This window comes from Piliocolobus tephrosceles, chromosome 6 (assembly GCF_002776525.5).
Source record: "Piliocolobus tephrosceles isolate RC106 chromosome 6, ASM277652v3, whole genome shotgun sequence".
Lineage (NCBI taxonomy): Eukaryota > Metazoa > Chordata > Mammalia > Primates > Cercopithecidae > Piliocolobus > Piliocolobus tephrosceles.
Genome location: NC_045439.1, coordinates 16,643,839 through 16,669,602, shown reverse-complemented (window position 1 = coordinate 16,669,602; position 25,764 = coordinate 16,643,839). Strand labels below are relative to the sequence as shown.

The window sequence follows — 25,764 nt, the reverse complement described above, 5'->3', positions numbered from 1 at the left end:
AAATTCATATGTGTGAAAGCCTTGTATATTAAGTTATTGCTCAAACTAGATATATTAAACTGACACCCATGAAACCATGAAAGAAATGTGGTAGAACTGAAAAAATCAATTTTAAATTAAAATAAAATCATTTTCCCTGTCTTACGCTTTGATTTTCAAAGCAGCTGCTCTTTCAGATTAGCAGCAACTTTACCTCCCTATCAGAGGTCAAAGGTAAGCATGCATGCACCCCAGCCCTGTCTCTCCCGACAGACATGTGAAGTAGAGCTGCTCCAATGTCTTCTTTTGGGTGGGGCAGGGAGTGGAAGGTTGATGAGGAAGCAGGGGCTGATGGAGCAGAAGGTGAAGTGTATGGCTCTGTGAGTCCTCAGTTACAGCACTGACCAAGTCAGCCACAGGGACTGTAAGACTCTGGAAGGCATCATCATAAAAATGCAGAACTGGGAGATTCTGCAGGGGTCAGCAGAAATGGTTAACCATTTCCCAAGATATGATCCATGGAGCATCCGTTCTTTATGATGGTGCTTTCTACATACACACACATACACAGGCACCCACGTCCGACCTGGTTCCATGGTTCATCAAATAAGTCTGAAACTCTGCACATTCTACTCATTTATTGGAGTACCATAATGGACTTCAGCATTTCAAAAGTTCTGTGAACCCCTATATTAAAAAATACCCATTTATCATCTTTGACCAAGTATTTCCCCAGCTCCCCTGGCCATGACACTCTCTGCTCATATAATGCTAATTCATGTATAATGGTGCAATGGACCAAATGTTTGTATCGCCTCAAAATTGGTATGTTGAAATTCTAACCCCCAGTGTGATGGTATTAGGAAGTAAGGCCTTAGGAGGTAATTAAGTCATGAAGGTGGAGACCTCATGAATGAGAGCAGGGCCCTCATGAAAGAGACCCCAGAGAGATCTTTCACCCCTTTTACCGTGTGAGGATACAGCGAGAAGAAGGCTGTCCCAACCAGGCCCTCCCCAGACACCCAATCTGCTAGTGTCTTAACTTTGGACTCCCCAGCCTCCAGAATTGTAAGAAATAAATGTTCATTGTGTAAGCCAGCCAGTCGATGGTATTTTTGGTATAGCAACCCAAATGGACTAAGACAAATGGGCAGTGAGCAATCTTATCCAAATCAAACTCTTCACTGAAAGTTATGAAGAAGAGGAAATTAAAGCCTAAGAAGTGGTTGACTTGCCAAAGAGTACAAGAGATAGGAATTGAGTGGAGCGCAGAATTCTGGTTTTCTGATTCTTGGCTCTATACTGCACCATCTTTCAGAGAAATTTCCCTTTAATTCATCAATGTGCCAAGATCTGTCGTTGATGAGGCACTGTGTCAAGCATTAAGGACACTGGTCCCCGGGGAAGCTGGGGAAATATTTGGTCAAAGATGGTAAAAATACAAAAAAGACACTTAGCCTTAGCCTTTGGGAAGTTCATGATCAAGAGTCAGAGACAGATATGGAAATATGCCAATCATACTACAACATGGGGAGGACTCTGAAGACGCTTCTGTGAGAGTCCAGAAGAAAGCATGACAACCCTCTGAAGGAGCTAGGAGAGTTGTCATACGGGGGTGATGTAGGCATGGGGCCTTGAAGGATGCTATAGCTTAAATGTTTGTCTCCTCCAAAACTCATGTTGAAATTTAATTGCCGTTGTAACAGTGTGAAGATGTAGGAACTTTAAGAGGTGATTAGGCCATGAGGGCTCCACCCTCGTGAATAGATTAATGCTGATATTTAGGGAGTGGGTTTATCATCAGAAAGGTACATTTAACCCCCTTTTCTCGCTCTCTCATCCTCTTGCTCTCTGCCATGAAATGACATAGCAAGAAGGCCCTCACAAGATACCGCCCCTTGATCTTGCTCTTGGACTTCTCAGCCTCCAGAACTATAAGAAATAAATTTCTGTTCTTTATAAATTACCCAGTCTCAGGTATTTTGTTACAGCAGCACAAATGAACTAAGACAAAGGATGACCAGGCATTTTCCAGGCAGTTTGCTGCAAACTGTTTGTCTTCCCCTCAATCCCTTTCTAAGGAGTTCCCATAATAGCTCTCTTATATGAGGTACTGTTTGCACACATCACCATGCTAGTGCCACAGGACTCTGTCAGCTGACTGGACCAGGATGGGCTGCTGACCCCAGAGCAGTCAATCTAAAATCTGACTAGCATTGCACAGGAACACCTAGGGAGTGCTGTCTAGGCCAACAGAACTTGCTGCAGTGATGAGAATGTTCTATTCTGTGCTCTTCAGTATGGCAGTCACTAACCACATGCAGCTATTGGACACTTGAAGTATGACTCAGGATATGGCTGTTCAGTGGTGAATTAAATTTTAAGTTTTATTTAATTGTGTTAAAAATTAAAATTAAATAAAGACATGCACTGTTGGCTACCGCATTGGACAGCACAGCCTCAGACTGATTAACAGATTCACTTGGTGATTCTAATTTAAAATACAAGTTGGCTTAGATTTACGATTTTAAGTTGAAATCCAAGCTTACAAATAGTGTTGGAACATTCAAGACACTACAGAGTTTAATTTATTATTCTTAAAAACTTGCTGAAATACATGGGAAGATGTCTTCATTCATTGGAGAACCAAAGGTCTTAAAAGAGAATTGATTGAAAGATTTGAAAGATTCAGAATAAGTCCTCTGGTCACAGTTAAATTAGCTATAAATAGCCAAAGAAAACTAGAAAACCCACAATTTTTGAAAATTTAACATTTCATTTCTGAACAGTGCATGTGTTCAGAAGCAATCACAACAGAATTTAGAAAATATTTTTATGAGAATTACAGCGAAGATAAAATGTATAAAAACTCATGAGATGCAGCTAAAGCAGTGCTGACAGAAAATTTATAACCTTAAATATATAATTAGAAAACAAACGCTGAAAGTCAATGATCTTAATTTCTCAAGTAACTAAAAAACAAAAAGCAAAAAAGAAGGGAAATAATAATAATTAAGAGCAGAAATAATGAAACAGAAAACAAACAGAAAAGAAAAGCAACAAGACCAAAAGTTGGCGTTTTGAAAAGGTTAATAAAATTGGTAAATTCCTAGTAAGATCAATCAAATAAAGTGTGATGGTTAATATTAAGTGTCAACTTGACTGGACTGAAGGATGCAAAGTATTGTTCCTGGGTGTGTCTGTGAGGGTGTCGATTAACATTTGAGTCAGTGGACTGGGAGAGGCAGACCCACCCTCAGCGTGGTGGGCACCATCCAATCAACTTCCAGTGCGGCTGGAATAAAGCAGGCAGAAGAAGGCGGGGGAAGCCGACTTGCTGAGTCTTCTTGGCCTTCATCTTTCTCCTGTGCTGGATGTTTCCTGCCCTCCTTGGAACATCAGACTCCCAAGCTCTTCAGCTTTTTCACCCGTAGCTCTCGGGCCTTTGGCCACAAACTGAAGGCTGCACTGTTGGCTTCCCTACTTTTGAGGTTTCAGGACTCGGACTGAGCCACTACCAGCTTCCTTGCTCCTCAGCTTGCAGATGGCCTATTGTGGGACTTCACCTTGTGATCATGTGAATCAATTCTCCTTAATAAACTCCCTTTGGTATATACATATATCCTATTAGTCCTGTCCCTCTACAGAACCCTAATACAGAAAGACAACTGAATATATATTTTATACATGCAGGTAAAATGTATGGAAATGTAACAGAATTATGAAAGCCACCTTAGAGTGATTAATAAAATTTTCCAGATTTATAGATAGAAGAATAGGATCTGTCTATACAGTAAAAGCTTAAGGAAGAATTAGGCTTGTTAACCATTACAACTTTAACGTAGAAAACATGAACTTTGTAAAATCAAATTAGTCCCTGAGTAATCTCACAACGACCATGCTGGTTTTCCAAGGTTACGACTCAGTGCCAAGCTGAGGCCAAGTCACCAGGACTGCAGAGAGAGCAGGGGAGGGCTCCTCCCGGTCTGTGGGTGTGCACCACTCATTAGCAGCCCTTTCCAGACCTGCGGCAGGGCGAATCTAGGAACTACACTTTATGGGTGGACGGCACCTTACAGTTTTCTCAGCACTGTGAGAAATTACCAAGTTCAAAAGAAGTAGAAAGGGCTTTCTTTTCAATAGGTCCAAAGCTAAGGGATTTCTTTCCTTGAAACGTATATTGAAAGCAGTATAATAGAAAGCTGGAGACTTTCCTTTTTTGAATGTTTTCAAAATTCAATTCAAAAATACTTTAAACTATATGAGGTCTCTTCTTTGTCAGAAACCAACCCAAGTCATATAAGAGGCTGTGAACACACTTCCCTATGGCAAAGGCCTGACCCCATTAGGGAGGCCATCGTTGAGGGTGGAGACAGAGGGTCCTATAAAGGTGCCGTCAGTGGCCGGGCGCGGTGGCTCACGCCTGTAATCCCAGAACTTTGGGAGGCCGAGGAGGGTGGATCGCCTGAGCTCAGGAGTTTGGGACCAGGCTGGGCAACATGGTGAAACCCCATCTCTGCTAAAAATACAGAATTAGCCGGGCATGGTGGAGCGTGCCTGTAATCCCAGCTACTTAGGAGGCTGAGGTAGGAGAATTGCTTGAACCCGGGAGGTGGAGGCTGCGGTGAGCAGTCCAGCCTGGGCAGAAGCGAAACTCCATCTCACAGACAAAAAAAAAAAAAAAAGTGCCATAAGTGGTGGTCTACACAGGTTTTTTGCTAAGCATTCCATAACATTATTCTGAAAAGTTATGTACTCCTTTTCCCATATTTTTGATACTTTAAACTTTTATTATAAATTTAAATAGTGGAAAGGTATGTAAGTTCCACCACGAAGTAAGATCTGATTTTTTTTTTTTTTTTTGAAATGGATCCACTCTTGTTGCCCAGGCTGGAATGCAGTGGCATGATCTCGGCTCACTGCAACCTCCACCTCCCGGGTTCAAGCGATTCTCCTACCTCAGCCTCCTGAGTAGCTGGGATTATAGGCATGCACTATGACACCTGGCTAATTTTTTGTATTTTTAGTAGAGACGGGGGTTTCTCCATGTTGGTCAGGCTGGTCTTGAACTCCCGACCTCAGGTGATCCGCCCGCCTTAGCCTCCGAAGTGCTAGGAATACACGCGTGAGCCACTGCGACTGGCCAGATCTGAATTCTTTAAAAAATAAACTTTTCACTTTAGAACAGTTTTAGGTTTACAGAAAAATTAAGGTAGTATAGAAATTATTACATATCACGCACTCCGTTTTCCCTATTATGAACATTGTATGCGTATGATACATTTGCTACAATTAATGAGCTAATACTGGTACATTATTAACTAAAGTTCATATTTTATCCAGATTTCCTGGGTTTCCCTTAATGTCCTTTTCCTGGTCTAGGATCCCATCTAGGCTATTGCCTAGATTACATTTAGTCACCATGGCTCCAGAGGTTCCTCTTGTTGTTTCTTAGGCTTTCTTTGTTTTTGATGGGCTGGACAATTTCGAGGAGGATTGGTCAGGTATTTTGTAGAAGATCCATTCACCTCTTAAGAACATGTCTTGGTTGCTTCTAGTTTTTGGTGATGATGAAGAAAGCTTCTATAAACATTCATATGCAATTTTTGTGTGGATGAAATTTTCAAATCAGTTGGGTAAATACCTAGACGCTTGATTGCTGGATCATGTGCTAAGACTACACTTAGCTTCGTAAGAAATTGCCAAACTGTCTTCCAAAGTGGCTGTACCATTTTACATTGCCCCTAGAAACAAACGAGAGTAGAAATTATCCAACTGAAACAGGGAGAGAAAGGAGGAAGAGGAGGAAGAGCATGAAGATACGGTGGAGAAGAACAGAGAATAAGAGATGTGTCGGATAATATTATTGATATAAAATATATACAACTGGAGTCTGAGAAGGCCATTCTCTTCAAGAATGTGGTAAATGGAGTATTTGAAGAAATCATGGCCAAGAGATTTCTATGTTTGATGAAAGACATAAAGTGTTCCGGAATTTTGGTTTCAATTTGTAGTAAGGGGGAAAAATCTGCTCATAGAAGTTTGGATGTCAGCCAAGGAGCGGGTCAGATTGAATGAACCTTAGACGGTCCAATGTATGCAATTCTAGGAATTAAGGAAGGAAAGAAGAAAGGGCACAAGGAAGGAAAAAAAGAAAGAAATGAACAAATCCTATCCCATGGGCCATCCAAGACAAGTGGTAAGAGTGAAAGCTGGGTAAGGAAATGGACTCAAGCACTATCCCTGACACATTTGACCTTAGAAAAGTTATTTAAAATTAAACTTGGCTTCCTTATTTAAAATTAAAAAGATGTACAAACCTGACTTCTATCTTCAAATGACTGTTGCTATGACAATATACACAATATATTTCCAGCCCCTTGGTCAAAAGTTTTTTCTATAAATTCAGTATTATTGGAATTGCTCTTTCTGAAGTCATATACTTAAGCCAACTTAACTGTTTTGCTCTCTGTTGAAATTTTTTTCAAGGATCAGTAAAGCATAAAATAGGGAGTATATTTGGATTTCAGTTGATGTTTTCACATAAATTAATCTGCATTTTCTCTGAAGTTAGAATAATTTCTTTTTTATTCACATTTCTGAGTATTTCATCAACTTAATAATCTAAGAAACATTTTGATTGGACGCTCTATATTTTACTATGCTAAACTGTTTTAAGCTACTTTTCAATCCCTGTGGCCAATCCAATTTCAGTCTGTTTTGTAAGAAAGGTTACTTTGTGAGCTGCTATTCCTAATGCCATTGAATTTCAATTTGTGTGTGTATATGAATTTTTAACTGCCTAGTTCTGCAATTCCAAACAAATTTCTCAAAAGTTATAAGCTACAAAAGGAAAGTAGCCAATAGTTCATTTTTATTAATCCTAAATTACAATTCTGTAAGTGAAGTGTGAATACCAAGTAGGCTGATTGGTGAAATACACTGTTTAGAATTTATATACATAAGTGAGCGTTGCCCAGTGAGAATACACACCTATTTCAAAGATGCTTCAATTGTTTGCAGCATTTCTGAAACTCCTCTTTGAATACTGCCTTTAGAGCTTGCAGCACATTTTAATCTTTGTCTTTTGAAACTAGGTTTAATAACCCAAAGTAATTTTGATTAAGTTTGGTGATGCAGAAGATGGAAAATAATTTCTGTTTGTTTTTGTTTTTTTGAGAGAGTCTCACTCTGTCAGCCAGGCTGGAGTGCAATGGTGCCATCTCAGCTCATTGCAACCCTCGCCTCCCAGGTTCAAGAGATCCTCTTGCCTCAGTCTGCCGAGTAGCTGGGACTAGAGGCACTTGTCACCATGCCTGGGTAATTTTTGCATTTTTAGTAGAGATGAGGTTTCACCATGTTGGCCAGGCTGGTCTCAAACTCCTGACCTCAAGTGATACACTCGCCTTGGCCTCCCAAAGTGCTGGGATTACAGGCATGAGCCACTGCGCCCAGCCTGGAAATTAATTTTTAATACCTACTATGTGCTAGAGGCTTGTCTTGGATTATCCAGGGAATCTGGGTAAATTAATTTTAGGTTGAAAATGAAGGGTCACCATAGAATATGAATCAATGTCCTAGCTGATTTTCCCACTGGAGGTAATAATGTAGCATCGTAGGAAAGGCATATGTTTTCCTTCAGTCTGACAGGTTTGAATCACCACCCTCACACTCTTCTCCCATCACCATCACTTAGCCTGAATCAAGTTACTTAGATTTTCCGGGACTGTTTCCTCATTTATAAGAGAAGATGACTAATATCTATCTCAATAATTTAAAAAATAAAACAAATATACAACATACCTGGCATAATTAGTCCCCCTTCCCAAGGTGACAAAGTGAAGGGAAAATTTCTCATTATGATGAAGATGGTCCCGGATGTTTTTCAAAATGAGCTTTATTATTTTATGGTTGCATTTTCCTATTATCTTGTCAGATATTAATTCCAATTAACAATCTCCAATTGTTACTCCTCTATTTTGGGCAAAGATGTCTTGTTTTTGGGGTATTTAGGAGAAGGGACTGTGTGTGAGTTTACCTGGTTGTGGGGCGGTATGGCAGAGGTAGTTGTGAATAATGGTACTGAAAATATAAATTAATACTCGATTGTGGAGGGCTTTGAATGGCCTGTTACAGGTTCAGACATTATCCAATAGCAAAGAATGCCACCGAAAGCTTTTGAGTAGAGACAAAGTAATTTTGTCTGTGCTATGGGAAGATTACGGACATGCTAGATTAAAATTTGTTGACAGCAGGGTTTGCTTCTTACTTGCACATCTTTTACTCATCTTTATGTCAATGAGTAGAAGAACAAATGACTAGGTGGAAGGATGGAAGGGGGAATAAGGACAAGGGCAGAATGATTAGGAGGGGATGGAAGACAATGCCGTGAAGGGTTTACAGAGCCAGGCTCAAAAGGCTTCAGCAAGTGCCTGGATGACGGAGCTAAGGAAGATGGGGGAGACTTGAGACGAATGCTGCGGCAGCTGGCTCAGATGACAGCTCTGGGTGGAGGGTGGGGCGGTGGCTAGGAAAAAGAAACACAGAATGGGAAAATGGTTTTGAAAATGAGGGGAACAACGAGTCTGATTTTAATTCAACGAGTTTGCATGGCAGTCTGATAGGCAAATGAAAACACAGGTCTGGAGTTGAGCTGAGGTCAAGTTAAAGATTTGTTTGTAGAGTCATACCCATAAAGATGATAGCTGAAATCTTGGTGGTGATGAAATCATCCTTGGAGAATGTGTGGATCAAGAAGATTGGCCAAACACAGGGCCTTGGAAAAGGCTAATACTTATGGGATGGTTGTAGGAGAGGAAGCAGGAAAAGACAGAGGGGAAAAAATGGGCACAGAAATACCAGGAGAGACCCATGTCATGGAAACTAAAAGGGAAGGATTTCAAAGGTGCAGCTGTCAGGGCAGACCCAGGAGAAAGGACAAGTATGAGGAGGTCAGAGAAGGGCTGGTGGGTTTGGCCATTCATTAGCAGCTCACTGGTGACCCCTTTGAGAGCTGCTGCCATGGGGAAGATGGGTTACAGGGAGATGACAAGTGGGGGCAGGGGAATCACAGAGCGAAGGGGGCAACAGCCTCTGCTTCCACCTTCAACTGCTTTGTCTTAGTCTCATTAGAAGACTTCTCTCTGCTGTCCTAGTAAATGTTAACGTTGCCCAAGACTATCCTTGGCTCGATGCTTACCATAGTTAGGGTTCTCTTGGTTTCAAATAACAGAAAGCAACTCCAGCTGGCTTGAGCAGAAAGATTTATTGGGAGGATACAGGGTTACCTCACAGGACCCAGAGGGTTATGACTGGGCCTTGGATACGAGCTTTAACCAGAAGCCAAGCACCACAGGGCTTCTTGTCTCCTTTCTTGTTCCCCTCTTGGGGTCTTTTTCTTTTTTTTCTGCTCTCAATGCCAACTAGCTGCCTTGGGTTTCCAGGCCATATGGTAGAAAACATGTGTGCGACTCACTCCTGAGTCAGACCCACTTACTCAGCCCCTCAGAGGGGCACTGCTCTCTCTCACTCATGCCCACTCTTAGTGTTTCCCAAGGGAAGAGACTGAGTTGCTCAATAGATGTCCACCCTTCGGCCACTCAACTGAAATCAGATCAACAGAGTCACTCTGCACAGACAGTAGCATGTGGACTGGGGACAAAGACAGGGACTAGGACCTGGAAGTGAGAAGCTAGGGAAAAAGCTTACGGGATGAGGATTTGGATTGGGCCCAGAACAAGTGAAAAGAAGGGGAAGGTGACATGAGTGGTTTCTCATTCTCTCTTTCTGTATTCGCCCTGAGAGCTTGGATCCTTCTAAGTAGCAAATCCGAGGAGCACTCTCCCCACTATAGTTTACACCTAGACAGACATACGGTTTTCTTCTAAGAAAGAAAATGGGATGTCTGCTCAGATCTTACAAACTTCCCCTCTCTGCGACCAGCCCTGGGTACACCTGGGCGAGTCCCCAGTGGCCACATCCATACCCCCTGAGTGAACCAGATTTGAGTGCTCCAGGTGGCCAATCAGAGCCTCTATGTGGGGTCTCTAGACTTGGAAATGAATGGGTCATGAGCCAATTCCTTTTCAGGATGCTGTGAGGCTGTCTGTGACTATGGGAGAGAGGCAGAGTCTGAAGGTGCTGGTATGGTTGGTTCCGGTTATCCTGGAAACTCACAGCACCACTGCTGTCTCTATGTTAGTTCTATCAGACAGCCCAGTGTTTTCCAGTACATTCTCTTGCAGTCTAAGCTAGTTTGGGTGGCTTTCTGTCATTGAGGCAAAAAAGAGCCTTGACTAGTACAGGGTCAGGGAGTTGCCCAACAGCTATCCCCAACTTGGCCTCTTGCCTGCAGCATCAACTGTAGGAAGTGGCCCCTCCCTTTCCCTTGTCATGTTTCCCGGGAGAAATGAGGTCCGAATAGTGACTGCAATAGGAGGTTATGGCTTTCTGAATAATGCCACTTTGTCCATGTATTACTCTAATTTTGATATTTTAAAAAATCTGAAGTATGCATCATTTATGTTCTGAGATCAGGATCAACGACTCAATTATTCAACTTACGATGAAAATACTTGCTGAACAAAACTCTACCCAAAATCAGAAAGGAACAATTCATCAATTTTTCATCAACTGGAACAATTCGTACATAAACACAACAGCTACTCAATGATACAATTGGTCTACTTTGTTTTTGAAATAAGATTTTACTTCTATTTGATTTTCAATGTTTTCTTCATTTTAGATAAAGTTTAGTTTATTAGGTTTTGAATAAGGCTTTATTTTTAAAATGAACTTTTAATTTTAGAATAGTTTTAGATTTATAGAAAAATTATGAAAATAGTAGAGGGTTCCCATACACCTCACCCAGTTTCCCCTACTATTAACATTATATATGAGTAGGATACATTTGTCACAATTAATGAACCAATAGTGATACATTATTATTATCAGCTAAAGTCCATACTTGATTTGCTTCTACTTAATGTCTTCATTTTCACTTTTTTGAGATGGAGTCTTGCTCTGTTGCCCAGGCTGGAGTGCAGTGGTGGCACCATCTCGGCTCACTGCAAGCTCCACCTCCCAGGTTCATGCCATTCTCCTGCCTCAGCCTCCGGAGTAGCTGGAACTACAGGCGCACGCCACCACGCCTGGCTAATTTTTTTTTGTATTTTCAGTAGAGACAGGGTTTCACCGTGTTAGCCAGGATGGTCTCGATCTCCTGACCTCATGATCCACCCACTTCGGCCTCCCAAAGGCTGGAATTACAGGCGTGAGCCACCGTGCCTGGCCAATGTCTATTTTTTATTCCATGATCTCATTCAGGATACCAAATGACATTCAGCTGTCACATCTTCTTACACTCCTCTTATTTGACAGTTTAAAACTTTATTTTTATTGGCCAGGCATGGTGACTCACGCCTGTAATCCCAGCACTTTGGGAGGCCGAGGTGGACGGATCACTTGAGGTCAGGAGTTCAAGACCAGCCTGGCCAACATGGTGAAACCCCTTCTCTACTAAAAATGCAAAAATTAGCTGGGTGTGGTGGTGCACACCTGTAATCCCAGCTACTCAGGAGGCTAAGACATGAGAATCACTTGATTCCAGGAGGCGGAAGTTGTAGTGAGCCAAGATCATGCCACTGTACTCCAACTTAGGTGACAAAGTGAGACTCTGTTTCAAAAAAAAAACCCAAACATTTATTTTTATTAAGGTTTTCTGCTAATACTTTGTAAGATAATGATGCTTAATGTTTCTAAATTACAAATTTACAATTTGTACAATTTGCTTCACTTAAAAAGCGAATTATAAAGTTGTTTGACTAATGTTCATGTTATGCATTCCGAACACTTATAAATCAGAGTATTGATACCAGTATTTTGGAATTACCATCAATAAATGCTGAGTGTCCGGCATTGCTGTTCTTGCACCAGTATAACAGTGACTGGAGCCGAGCAGGACAGGCAAGACATGGGGAACGTGAACATACATGGCTGAGGCTCTGGGTGCAGGACACGACTGCTAGGAACCAGGGGGTGTGCAGCAGAGGGCAGCTGAGCAGCTCAAGGCTTGCTTCTCTGCAGTGAGACTCCCAAGCCGAGGCCATCCTAAAGGGTTCTGCAAACATGTCTCTTGCCCCCAGTACCCTTACCACTCTGTTCTTCCTCTGTATACAGCCCAAGAGGGCTTGCTTGTGTTAGCCCAATCCGGTTTCTTTGTCTTGCACAGACAGTGCTCTGGGACCACTTTACAGTGATGATTTGGACTCAGGGACATTATCTTAGAGAAGTCTTTTTTTTTTTTTTTAATTGAAATTTTTTTTTTTTTAGAGACAGGGTCTTGCTCTGTCATCCAGGCTGGAGTGCAACAGTGCAATCACGGCTCACTGAAGCTTCAAACTCCTGGGCTCAAATGATCCTCCCACCTCAGCCTCCCAAGTAGCTGGGACTACTAAATCCAGATAATGCCACTAAATCCAGGTAATTTTTTATTATTAATTTTTGGGAAGGGATGGGGTCTCGGTATGTTACCTAGGCTGGTTTCCAATTGCTAGGCTCAAGTGATCCTCCTGCTTTGGCCTCCCAAAGTGCTAGGATTGTAGGCATGAGCCTATCTTAAAGAAGTCTTAAGCCTGTGCTTCCCAAGGCCTGGCTCATTGCTTGGAACATAGTAAGTACTCTGTATGTGTAGGTGCTATGATTTGTTCAATAACAGCTTCATTTGTTCCTTCATTGAGCAAATGAAGGAAACTGGCATCATTGGCAGGAAAAGGCTGCCCCTCTGCAGGTATTAGAAGCTGATGAGATTCAGGGACCCAAGGTGGGATGGTGAGGACAATGAGGTGAGTGAGTGGAGCACCCTAGTCTGCAGTGTGGAGAGGGTTGGGGGCGAGAAGAGTGAGGAGGAAGGGGACCACCAGTGCCATCCCCAGCCCCAGCTTTAGCAATGGCAGCCTGACTTAGGTCTGCTGGCCACATAGAAGGAGACCCCTGGCAGCAACCACCTCTAGGATTCCGAGATGCAAGTCCATCAGCAGCATCCAAAAATTATGATTAAAAGTTTAGTCAATTACTTATTGCATGCCTGTGCCAAAATATCTCCCGTAACCCATATATGTGTGTGTGTATAAATACACATACACACCTGCTATGTACCCACAAAAATTAAAAATTTTTTAAATGTTTAATCACAAGTCTGTAGTATAACATTATTAGTAGAGTCTGCTGACATTACAATCTATTGATCTCCCCAGAGTTACCAAAAGTATTTCACAATAGTTAGGCTTCCTTCTGTCCATAGTTCAGGGCATATTCAAAGTCTCTAAAGCTGACGTGACCATCTGAGTCTCGATCTACTTCCCTGGAAAATGAAACAAAAAGTCATTTACACATTATTCTCGTTAACACCTATGCACCGAGAGCACATTAGAATCTTTATTTATTTGCATGTCTGTGTGACAGAGGAACCTATTTTATCTACTTGAAGGCTGAGATTGATGCATTTTTTTTCCACGGATAATAAATGTTTGCAAGAAAGAAAGGGTATTTATTAAAACTTACAGAAATAATATATTCCACATACTTAAAGAGATGAAGCCAAACACACAGATTATATAAGAAAAAAAGAAATGGCTCTTTCTAATTATCTTACACATGTCTTTCTGTGATATGTCAAAAACATATGCAGGCCAGATGCAGTGGCTCACACCTGTAATCCCAGCACTTTGGGAGGCCAAACCTGAGGTCAGGAGTTCCAGAGCAGCCTGGCCAACATGGTGAAATCCCGTGTCTACTAAAAATACAAAAAATTAGCCAGGCATGGTGGCGGGCACCTGTAATCCCAGCTACTCGGGAGGCTGAGGCAGGAGAATCGCTTGAACCTGGGAGGGAGGCAGAGGTTGCAGTGAGCAGAGATCATGCCACTGCACTCCAGCCTGGGTGACAGAGCAAGACTCCATCTCAATTAAGAAAAAAAAAAAGTGTGTTTGCAAGCATAACTGAGGAGTAGTGGTCCCAAGTCCTCTTTGGGGGGCATTCTAAAACAATGCCTTACAAGTAGCTACTGAGGTTGATGCCAATCATATTTTGTTCAAACATCAAATTCGTATCAACCATGACATAGGACTTTTTAAAGCAAAGACTGGCCCAAGCAAGAGAGCCACTAATCACTGTAATAGTTTTAAAGCAGCCTTTTAAAATATTGAATTCTAAAATAAACTTTCTGAATATTTCATGCCAAAGTCTCTGAAGTCTATAATGGTTCTGGATAGAGTGATGATAATTTTTCATTCTTTTGAAGTAGAGAAAAATCCCTACTTCTCTGCCCCAGGGCAAAACCATGTTGCAGTGTGTTCGTATAAAATGACTGCAGACTGCGGAGGCCATTATTCTTATTACTTCTTTTGGTAAAATATACATGATGATTTCATGCTACACAGGACGAAAAGTATAGTGTCAGATCTCTTCTAAGGGATTAGAAATAATCAGTATCACGTTACTAACTACAGAATATAAATCATCCCTTTTATTAAATTAGATAATTGAAGATTCTTAATATTGCCTAAGTATTTTTTCCCAAGGAATTGGATTAGATAAACAGCCTTTTTTCTTTCCACTCTGAACTGGTATGGTTGAACTATAAATCCCAGACGGTGAGTTAAGCGAATAACCTAGAAAAATAATGTTTAGAACAAACTGCTTCTGATAATATTTTGTGTGTGAGTGTGCTTATTCACTTATTGAGATGCTGAATGCTTGTAGAGAAGCGAGTCCCTTTGCCTGACTTTCTCAGTAAACGACCTCATTGTTATTGTATTAACTTTTTTTTTAGATGGAGTCTCACGGTGTCACCCAGGTTGGAGTGCAGTGGCGCAATCTCGGCTCACTGTGACCTCCACCTCTCCGGCTCAAGCAATCTTCCCACCTCAGCCTCCCGAGTAGCTAAGAATACAGGCACACAGCACCACGCCTGGCTACTTTTTGTATTTTTTTGGTAAAGATGGGGTTTCTCTATGTTGCCAGGCTGTTCTCAAACTCCTGAGCTCAAGCCATCCCCCTGCCTCGGCCTCCCAAACTGCTGGGATTACAGGCATGAGCCACTGTGCCCCGCCTGTTCTTGTATTAAGTTCTGATTTTTCTTGCTGCCTTTGCCAGAGCTTTCCATCATAAAATGAGCATAGTATAACCAAGAACTGTTAAAACTGGAAAGTTTATTCAAAATGTGTGGGGTGGCATTTTATTCACATAATGAATGGCAGGGCATTATCATTTTAAATTTATATTTCAAATGAGACATGCTGAAATACTTTGTCTTTTGACTTTTCGTCCTCATCACATATATACAAGCAGGTCTGGTCATCTCACGGAGAGTGCAGAGGAAATTCAAGTTCAGGGCTATCATTTTAAAAGCTAACAAATACTGTTTTTCATTGTAGACGGAATCATTCTGAAGAAGGAAGGTCTCATAGCACCCACACTCAAATCACTGTGACAGAAAAGATGTGTGGTGGGTAGAATTAGTGACTGGCTGAGGAGAGGAAGGAAATGTCATCAGGTAAAAAGCCCCCTTGTTTCTGTTACAGCATTCAACCCTAACGTGAGTTTGTTCTAGTTTTGAAAGTAGAATACGTTGTTTGGGTGTCATCAACAACCCCTCAGCACTAAAAAATTCAGCCTCCTCACCCCCCAACCCTGACGCGAAAGAAACTTGAGGAGGGCAAGACCTTTGTCTTGTTTGCTGCTGTGGCCCCACTTCTTGCCCCATGGCAGAGGATGAATGTTGAATGAATGAATTTGTGGAATAAATGAATCTGAGGAAAGAGCTGATAATATTATAGAAAATCTATTACCTTGCAGGAGGTACTAGGGGATTAAAGAAAGAAACTATCACCTCATTGTCTTCACTGAGTCTAAAAACGCTTGTGGCCTGGCATGATGGCTCATGCCTGTAATCCCAGCACTTTGGGAGGCTCAGGTGGGTGGATCACCTGAGGTCAGGAGTTCGAGACCAGCCTGGCCAATGTGGTGAAACCCCATCTCTACTAAAAATACAATAATTAGGCAGGCATGGTGGTGCATGCCTGGAATCCCAGCTACTAGGAAGGCTGAGGCAGGAGAATTGCTTGAACCCGGGAGGTGGAGGTTGCAGTGAGCCAAGATCGTGCCATTGCTCTCCAGCCTGGGCGAAAAGAGCAAAACTCAATCTCATAAATAAATAAACAAAGAAACGCCTGAGAAACACCTTAGACACATCATTCAGGGATCCGTAAGTAACTCAATTACAGTTTCCAGGCTCAACCACATTTTGCAAAACATAGACTAGGTATAGACAAGACCACGTGAGAGACAAGCTTTGGAAAATGAGGCTCAAAACATGGGGCAGTGGAGCAGGGGAACCCCCTGAATGTCAGGCTGAACCACTTAAGAGTTAAGCAGCAGGAAACTGTGAACCAGTGCAGAACTGGGTGCACATGTTCTCACCCACCCCATAGTCAAAGACCACGCACTTCAATCCAGTGAAGCAGCTGCCCTTTTACCAGACACAGGGATACAGGCATAGACACATACACAGACTTTTATCTCAGAAATGGCTTGTCAAAGGAATTAAAGTTTACACAGTGTAAAAGAGGAGAATTAATTGTTATTAACAATAACTGCTTCTAGAAATGTAGGTCCGGTGAAATTAAAGGCTTTTTTGCTGTGTTTGTTTTTGAGATGCAAAAGGGAGACCTGGAATTGATTTTGGGAGTAGAGACTCAAGAGAGCAGAACTGGGCTGGGCGCGGCGGCTCACACCTATAATCCCAGCACTTTGGGAGGCTGAGGTGGGTGGATCACTTGAGGTCACGAGTTCGAGACCAGCCTGGCCAACATGGTGAAACCCCATCTCTATTAAAAAGACAAAAATTAGATAGGCATGGTGGCACGTGCCTGTAATCCCAGGTACTCGGGAGGCTGAGGCAGGAGAATCACTTGAGCCTGGGAGATGGAGGCTGCAGTGAGCTGAGTTCACCCTCCAGCCTGGGTGACAGGGCCAGATCCCATCTCAAAAAAGAAAAAAAAAAAAAAAAGAGAGAGAACTGCTCTGTATTACTTGGTATGAACAATTTAGGGCCATCTGGGAGGAAGGAGATGACAAGGCAAGACAGGGGAGGGTACAGGCACAGGGAGATGCCATATGAGAACAGTCATGAAATTCCCCAATGATGCGGTGACTTAAAAGTCCTTCAATTAACTGTTACATCTCCTATGTACTTCCAAATTGTTTGTATTACCTGTTCTAACCTCTCCCCCATCTTCACCAAGAAGCATGCCAGGTGCACACACACTGTGGGGGATGGTGACTTTGGGGTGTCAGTGTTGAGTCAGGGGCTGAAGATTGAGTCAGAAGATGAGCTCTGTCTGAAGGTGGAGCAGAGACCAGGAAAAGCAAACAGGGAATGGCAGGATGATCCATCCACTGAATTCTTTCAGAGAAATAAGTACTCAGAGCCATAAGCCTTCTAGGAATTTGCAAGACTCTTGGGAAGTGCTTCATAATCCCCCAGGTGTAGAACGGAGGTTCCAGGCAAAACTCTATGCACTTCAAAGTACATGAAGACCTCAGATGATACTAGGATACATTCCAAATTTGCAGAACTCGACTCAGTCCATTCAGTTGAATTCCAACAGTTTTCAAATTTGTTGAAGTACAAATATTTTGATTCATTGTATTAAAAAGTGGTTATAGGCCAGGCACGGTGGTGCACACCTGTAATCCCAGCACTTTGGGAGGCTGTGGCAGGTGGATCACTGGAGGTCAGGAGTTCAAGACCAGCCTGGGCAAAATGGTGAAACCCCGTCTCTACTAAAAATACAAAAATTAGCCGGGCGTGGTGACGCATGCCTATAATCCCAGCTACTGGGGAGGCTGAGGCAGGAGAATCGGTTGAACCCAGGAGGTGGAGGTTGCAGTGAGCTGAGATTGCGCCACTGCACTCCAGCCTGGGAGACAAAGCAAGACTCCATCTCAAAAAAAAAAAAAAAAAAAATAGTGGTTACAATTACTTTCATCAGCATGAATGTTAGCATTTTTCTCTCTCACATCCAGATTTGTTACACAAGATTCTAATTGCTCTTTTTGGTGGTGCTGTGTGGGCTTCAACAGCCCAGGCTGGATGCTTCCCTGAGCCAGAGCTAAGAGGTCTCAACCCTGAAGGAGCCAGGGTTTTACACTGGGAGACTTTTATTAAGATTATTAATAAAAGGATGGGAACATATTGCTCTAATACATTCTGAAGGAAAACCTAGGGTTTTTTAAATTAAAAAAATGTCAATAGTTGGCTGGGTGCAGTGGCTCAAACCTGTAATCCCAGCACTTTGGGAGGCCAAGGCGGGCAGATGATGAGGTCAGGAGTTTGAGACCAGCCTGACCAACATAGTGAAACCCCATCTCTACTAAAAATACAAAAAATTAGCTGGGCGTGGTGGCGGGTGCCTGTAATCCCAACTACTTGGGAAGCTGAGGCAGAAGAATCACTTGAACTCAGAAGGCGGAGGTTGCAGTGAGCCAAGATCACACCACTGGACTCCAGCTCAGGCGACAGTGCGAGACTCTGTCTCAAAAAACAAACCAAACCAAAACAAAACAAAAGTAAATAGTCAGTGTTTCTCACAGGCAGTAAATGTTTCTTGTACGAAAATGTTGACATCATAACAATTTCTTAGAATGTTCTGAAAGTGGTTATTTCTTGGAAAATCATTTCCTTGTAAAATTATTCAGGGGTACCCCATGTCCAAGTCTCCAAAGCCAGGCTTCAGACTAGAGTACTTGCTTTTACCCAAGTTACTTAAAAAAAAAAATGAAAGAAAGAAAAAGGAAATGGTTTAAATTTTATTACATTAAAACAATGGAATCTTTTCTATTAAAATTACATAAAGACTATGAAAGTGATATTTTTTAAGTGGGAACAAGAATACAGAATGGTATATGTATCATCATTGCAATGTTTTCATTTTTTAATTTTAATTTTAATTAATTAATTAATTAATTTAGAGACAGAGTCTTGCTCTGTTACCCAGGCTGGAGTGCAATGGCACGATCTCGGCTCACTGCAGCCTCCGCCTCCCAGGTTCAAGCGATTCTCCTGCCTCAGCCTCCCAACTAGCTGGAATTACAGGCACGCCACCACGTACAGCTAATTTTTTGTAGTTTTGGTAGAAATGGGGTTTCACCATGTTGACCAGGCTGGTCTCAAACTCCTGACCTCAAATGATCCACCTGCCTTGGCCTCCCATAGTGCTGGGATTATAGGCGTGAGCTACTGTGGTCGGCCCCATAATTGCCATTTTATGAACGTTTATATTCTTTTAGGCAGAAGCTGAAGGTTATATGCTATACAGAAACTTGTCTTATGAAGATGGTAGGGTTTTGGGCAATCCTGTCTTAAGATATTCCTTAATATTACTTATATATTTTTCACCTGAAAGAATATTTTCTTTCTTTTTAACCTGAATTTTCCAAACAATTGGCCTTATTTCAAATTGTATAAATAAATCCACAATAGCTAGAGCTGGGCTTCTCAACGTCAGCACAACTGATATTTTGGACCAGACAATGCTCTGATATAGCAGAGAGGGGGCTGTCCTGGGCATTGCAGGACGTTTAGCAGCATCTCTGGCCTCTCTACCCGCTAGATGTTGGTAGGACCCTCTCCCACCCCTCATGCCCAATCGTGACAGACAAAAATGTCTCCAGAAATTGCCAAGTGTCCCTTGGCGGACACAATCACTCCAGTTGAGAACCATGAGCTAGAGGAATCACAGTTTAAGGCAATCCTTTCGAACACTGCAGCTAAATCTACACTTACTGATATAATTGCTTTAAAGACTTTTTCTTAAAAAAAAAAAAAAAGTGATTTCAGGGTCAGCTGAGGCACATGTTTCTCAGATCATGCAGAAGATTGTCCCAACACTCTAAGGTTTTGAAATGAGCCCAGAGAAGACCCCACTGGAGAGGCAAACTCCTGCTGGTGGTAACAGGGCCTGTGCCAGACGTATCTGTGTTCCCAACAAAAGCACTGACAGATAGTAATTATTTTGTGTCACTGTGATAATCACATGAGATTTTGAAAGTTGATGCCGTATTTGATTCACCTGAAACATGAATGAGAAATTTAATGTGGAGGCCAAGATTTAAGTGAGAAGTTTTCTTAGTGGGATTTTTGGGGTGGGGGAAAAGGGAGAGAGCAGCTTTTTCTTTTTGATTCTTTATGGAATAATTTCAACCAAAGTCAAAACTGCCATTACATTAGGGACAAAGCTGTCATACTGACTGAACAGTGAAAGTAAAAATTACCCTCCAAGCACGGCGCCCCTGCTGGGGATGAGAGGACCCGCCAATTGAAGATGTAATGATGACTCCCTCTCCCGCAAGCAGCCTTCTCTTCTGAGCAGCCCGCTGCTGCTTCCCACTGGCGTGCTTGCCTCTTTGTTGATGAGAGTCCTGCAGGGCTCTACAGCAATTCAGCTGGTAATGTGTTTATTAATTTTACCTTTTTAAAGACATGTGTTAAGAAAAGTCATTCGGATACGCAGGAAAGACTAAAGAGATATGCAGATGATTTCTGGTCTCTTCTAGGCTCCGACATCGGCTTCTGGCCGATGTGCTGCATTCTCTTTGGTGTGTACTGCGGTCCCTTTGTGCCCATCCCACACTATGCAACCTTCTTTGACACCAGCCGCTGCTGGGAAAGCCTCGCCCGAGCCAGTAACAGTATCTTTTGCTATTTGGGACTGCTCTGATACCTGGGGTGGCACCCCCTGCCCCCTAAACATGGAAGCATGAAAAAGAAGGTGTTAAGGCCCTCTTCAGGCACAGAGCAGGTAGAACTTCTTGACCAATTTACACTCCAGCTCACTCTGCTGTTTTCTCTTTCCTTCATTGTGCATGGCTCCAGTCTCAGGCTGGTAATTAACACTTAAAAACCTGTGCACGAGTTATTGAATCAGTGTACCAAAGGAGCACAAGACTGTTGTGGAGATGTCACCCTTATGGCAGGAAAAGGCGGTTGCAATACCAAGCCTCACCTCTGCATCCCAGATGTCCACATGTGGGTAGAACAGAGCAGGTGGCACCCCTTGACCAATGAGGCATGAGGACCAGGGGATAATGGTTCTCTGCTTCGGTGCTTCACGTAGACAACTCTGAGGTCATTCTGTTGGCTCTTCGGAGGTTCTGGTAGGATCAAGCTCCAATCGCTCATAGTAGTAATGAGCTTGGTGACAGACACTTGCACTCCCTCATTCTCTGTTTCACAACAACCTGTACACAAGCCCTCATCAGCCTCTGCTTTCAAGAAGAACCCAGGTTAAGACACAATGGAAAGTTTATTTCGAGAGATGAAACTTCACACAGAGCATTTAAATTGCCATCAGCAATAGCACGTCATATCAGATTCTCATTCAAGTAAAAGAGATCTCACTACTTGAAAGAGATCAAACTATTCCTCTATTTGCAAAATGCTTTTTTTTTTTTTTTTTGGAGGAAATTAAATAGTGTCTTTAAGAAGAGCTCTGAAGTTTCAAGTTCCAAGCAATTAAAATGCCAGAGTTAACCAGAAAAAAAAAAAAAACACTGCAGCAGTCTTTTTACTGTCTAATATACATGTCTTATTAATAATATTTAGTTCATTAATAATAAATAGTATTATTGGACTTTAAGTGCTCCTTCAGAGTGAGGACGAGGTATTCCTGAATATAAGATTCTGATGGGGTTCTTTTGGATGCAGAGGTATAGTTATGATCTGATCATAAGCAAGTGCTGGACCTGGCTGTTTAGGATGAACTGTGAAGCATAAGAGAATGTCCAGTTCAGGCCAGGAATAAAGAATGACATAAGCCAGGCAAAACGGTAGCCTCATTAGCACTCAGCTCAGCCTACTAGCCTAACAGTTCCATGGACATTGTTGGTTTCTTCCCCAACATCCATCCTACCTGCTCTGTGCCAGGCAGCAGCTGTGTGATTGTGGGGGAACAGATCTCCACCCCAGCTCTAGAAGTGGGATCTCACTGGCCTTAAACAATGACGGTAATCCCACTCTCCTTACCACAGTGACTGGCTCGAGGATTGATTGGCTTAAGCCAGTTAACACATGTCATTCCTCCCCTGGCCACTACTGATTGGTAAAGAATTGGTACAAACATAATGAAGTCTAGGAATTTTGTTTGCAAGTTGAGAAGCTCTTTCAATGCGGACACCTGAGATGCAGAGGCGAGGTTTGCTATTGCAACAGCCTTTTCCTACCATAAGCGTGCAATTTCCACAACAGTTCTATGCTCCAACGGTACATTGATTCAATAATTTGTGCACAGGCTTTTAAGTGTTAATTACCAGCTTGAGACTGGAGCTATATATAATGAAGGAAAGAGTCAGAGAGCTGGAGCCTAAACAAACCATGCCTGAAGCCTCCCCTATGTCAAGACTCTTAGTCACTGACCCAATAAATTCCCTGTGTTGTTTAAGGCAGGATGAAATGGATTTTCTGCTACTTGGAAATGAAAGCATCCTGACATACAAGGATCCTGTCTGAAATATTTTCCAAACCTTGAAGTATTTGGAACTTGATGGTCAGACAGCAGATACTCAATGAACATAGTAGTTTTGAAATGATTATTCCATTTTAAAGAAACCATAAATAATTTAGATTTCTCCTTGGATGCTAGTTCAAGATTCTGGATTATTCTCCTCAGCTCTGCATTCTAAAGAAGTAACTTGCTTGCTGTATCCAACAGAAAGTTCTGTTTATGGTGCCTTAATTGTGATTCTTAAGGCACTGAAGAGGCTATTGAGGGGACTAATATATATTTTCCCTAACAAGTGATGGAATAAATTCTCCAGTCCAAGAAAAAAGGAAAAATGGATGTAAAATACAGCCACAGCTTGCCAAAGTGATTAACCATAAATAATGACTCACTTTTTCCTATTTACTAAATTTTAAGAATGAGGAATCTCATTGACAGTTTGGAATACTTTAAAAGGGAGAAAATATAATTTCAGTATGTCATTTCAGATGATTGACTACTTGTAGACATGTGGATAAATGCAATCAACATATAGCCCAAGGCCTTGGGCTATACTTCCAGGAAATAATTTGATATTCCTTCTCTATCAAGTGTTTTAACAGAGCTGCTAATAAACAGGGATATGATCGTGTTGCTAATGTTGATTCTCTGGAAGAGAAATGGCAATGTAAGAAAACAGCACAGATCAGACAGCTTTCAGGACAAAGTGCAAAAGTGCATCTTCGAACTAATAATAACAAATCTGTTTCCTACACTTCTGAGTCACTAAGATCTTCCATTCTTCCCCCTATGCAGTAAATGTGCAACTACCACAGGCCCACTCTGAATATGGCAGGGAGACAGTGTGGTCCAGGAGAAATCTCCCAGGAGGGAGCTCTCTGCTCAGTTAGGTTGCTGCCAAGTCCTGGGCAAATTTCTCAACTGCTATGACTTTGAAGCTGCTCACTTGTCAAGCTGAATGGCTGGGCTAGATGATTGCTAAGATTTGGTCCAGTTCTCAATTTTGATGAATCTAAGCTGGATCTTAATTATACAACTAGTATCTTTGTATGCAGAAAATTGGAAAACGCAACCCAACTCCTGTTAGCCATGTTTAGCCTTTTTAAAAAAAGTAGTTTGAACCTTTGACCCTGTGGATATTTATAAGCAACCATAAGCATATATAAATGTAAAGAAAAAAGATCCTACCATCAACAATGTGAAATATTAGTGGAGATAAAGCCATTTCTATTTCAAATATATAATCACTTCAGCTGAGATACCCAGTATCATCTTGAACTTGATTATGAGATAAAAGAAATGGGACAGAGATGGCAATCATTTAATCTCTTAAGAACAGCTATTCTGAAGAGCTTTTCACTCTATGCTCAATAGATTTCTAGCAGGTTATGATCTGGCTAGAAAGAAAGCATAATGATGAAGAAAATTATGTTTTCAATAACACAGGCTTTTTACAGTACAAGTCCTTCCACAAAGGAGGCAATAAAATGAACTCTGACCACTTTAACAGATGGCATAATGGCTCAGTGCACAGATGTGGCCTCTCTGAAAGCAACAAGTTCATCTCCTTGACTGGAGGTTTAGGAATGAGCTGAACTTTCAAGTGTAATGTAGGAAAGATTACATACTTCCATACAAGAAAGCTGAGTATTAGTGGGTTCAGAAGCTTGGAGAGGTGGACTAAAAGAATAAGGCTTAATGAGTTTCATTTTGCTAATGCAACAAATAGAGTTGAAGTTGAAATGTGAACTATAAATATCAAGCCATTTGTAAATGCCCTCCTAATTACATTGTTAGCTATTGTTTAGACGGAAGCTTGCCTTTTAAAAAGTATACTTCCTCGGAGTCAGAAAATACCAATTGTCAAATAATGCTTATTTTCTTTAATAGTATAATATTTTGAGTGGGATATATTTTTTATAATATGTGATAGAAGGACTGTAGAGTTTTTTGTTTACTTTCTTTGGGAAATTTGATAAATCAAAAGTTTATCTGGGAAAATAAATACGCCATAAAATTAAAAATATTTTTAAAAACAATAATGTTATCAAAACAAAAATAAATCCTCAATTCAGTAATTAAAACAGCGTGATTATTACTCAGGAATCAATGGATAAGAACAATGTCCAGAAATATGTATATATAGGAATTCTGCAAAAATCAAACAAGGCAATTCAAACGAGTGGGGATGGAACAGGTTGGCAGGAAAAGAAGCTGGGATAATTGGCTATCCATTTGGGGACGGGTAGATTTTGACTCCATGGCAGAGCCTGCTTTGTGTTCAACAAAATTTACTTCCCTCTCTTCCGGGGAACATAGCTAGACTACATTTCCCAGCCTCCCTTGCAATGAGATGCAACCAGGAGTCCTGGCAATGAATGTTAATAATATAATGATATAGGAACAAAGACTAGCCGTTGCTCCATCTAATTAAAAGCGTAATATTTCAAAGGTCTGTACAGGACCTTATAATCACCCTGGGGGCTGTGACATGGCCAAATCCTGAAGGATATTCTCATAACAGTGTTAGCAAATACTCACCAGTAAGTGAGTAATTTACTCTGTATATCTTGGTTGTAGAAAAATTATTTTAAAATTCTGTGAAGATAGACTTTTTTTCCATTAAATGAGAGTGCAGGAACTTATATAAAAATTAAGATTTGTTTTTAACAGCTTGTACTTTAGTTTTCAATAATCCATTTGAGAAAATAAGATTTTACATCTCAGCCCATTTCTCACGGATGCGATGTGCATCACTGAGCCACTAGGAAATTTGGCCTTAGTTCAGCATGACTATAATAAATTATTTATGTTTTCATTTACAACAGGCTCCTAGCATTTAAAACCTCTGGGTCTGTGGACAATAATACATGACATAAAAAATGAATAACATTTCTTAATGAAACAATTCCCTCAAATTATCAAAAGCACTCTATTAATGGAGTCCACTCACAATAAAAAAGTCACACCAAATGGAATGACCAAAAGGGCTTTTAACAAGAGAATTTCAGTCTAAAAGATAAAGGTTCAGAGGGCCATATACAAGCATTTAGAAAATTATGAAATGCATGAGGGGCGTGAATATGGGCAAATCAATCAAATCCTAGGATTAAAACTAAGGGACTCCAAGTGAAAGTGCAGAGGGGACATTTGAGGACTCAAACCTGGAAGTGCTTCTTCATCTAACATAATTTGTTTTCTATCCCTGCAATAATTCTCAAAGTTG

The 25,764-nt window shown here is 41.4% G+C and overlaps 1 protein-coding gene across 3 annotated transcripts in view; it reads right to left on the bottom strand.

The window, feature by feature from the left end:
• Positions 1–5,127: 5,127 nt before the first annotated feature.
• The window catches only part of EFCAB11 (EF-hand calcium binding domain 11), a 160,946-nt gene continuing 140,309 nt past the window's right edge, over positions 5,128–25,764 (bottom strand). For 2 of the 3 annotated variants that reach the window (XM_023205423.2, XM_023205426.2), the window contains exon 6: positions 11,155–13,339. In XM_023205423.2, the coding sequence (XP_023061191.1) occupies positions 13,258–13,339 (82 nt within the window). In that variant the 3' untranslated portion in view covers positions 11,155–13,257. Of the gene's footprint in view, positions 5,724–11,154; positions 13,340–25,764 lie in introns of those variants that run through there. The other variant, XM_023205425.1, reaches the window with a different exon arrangement.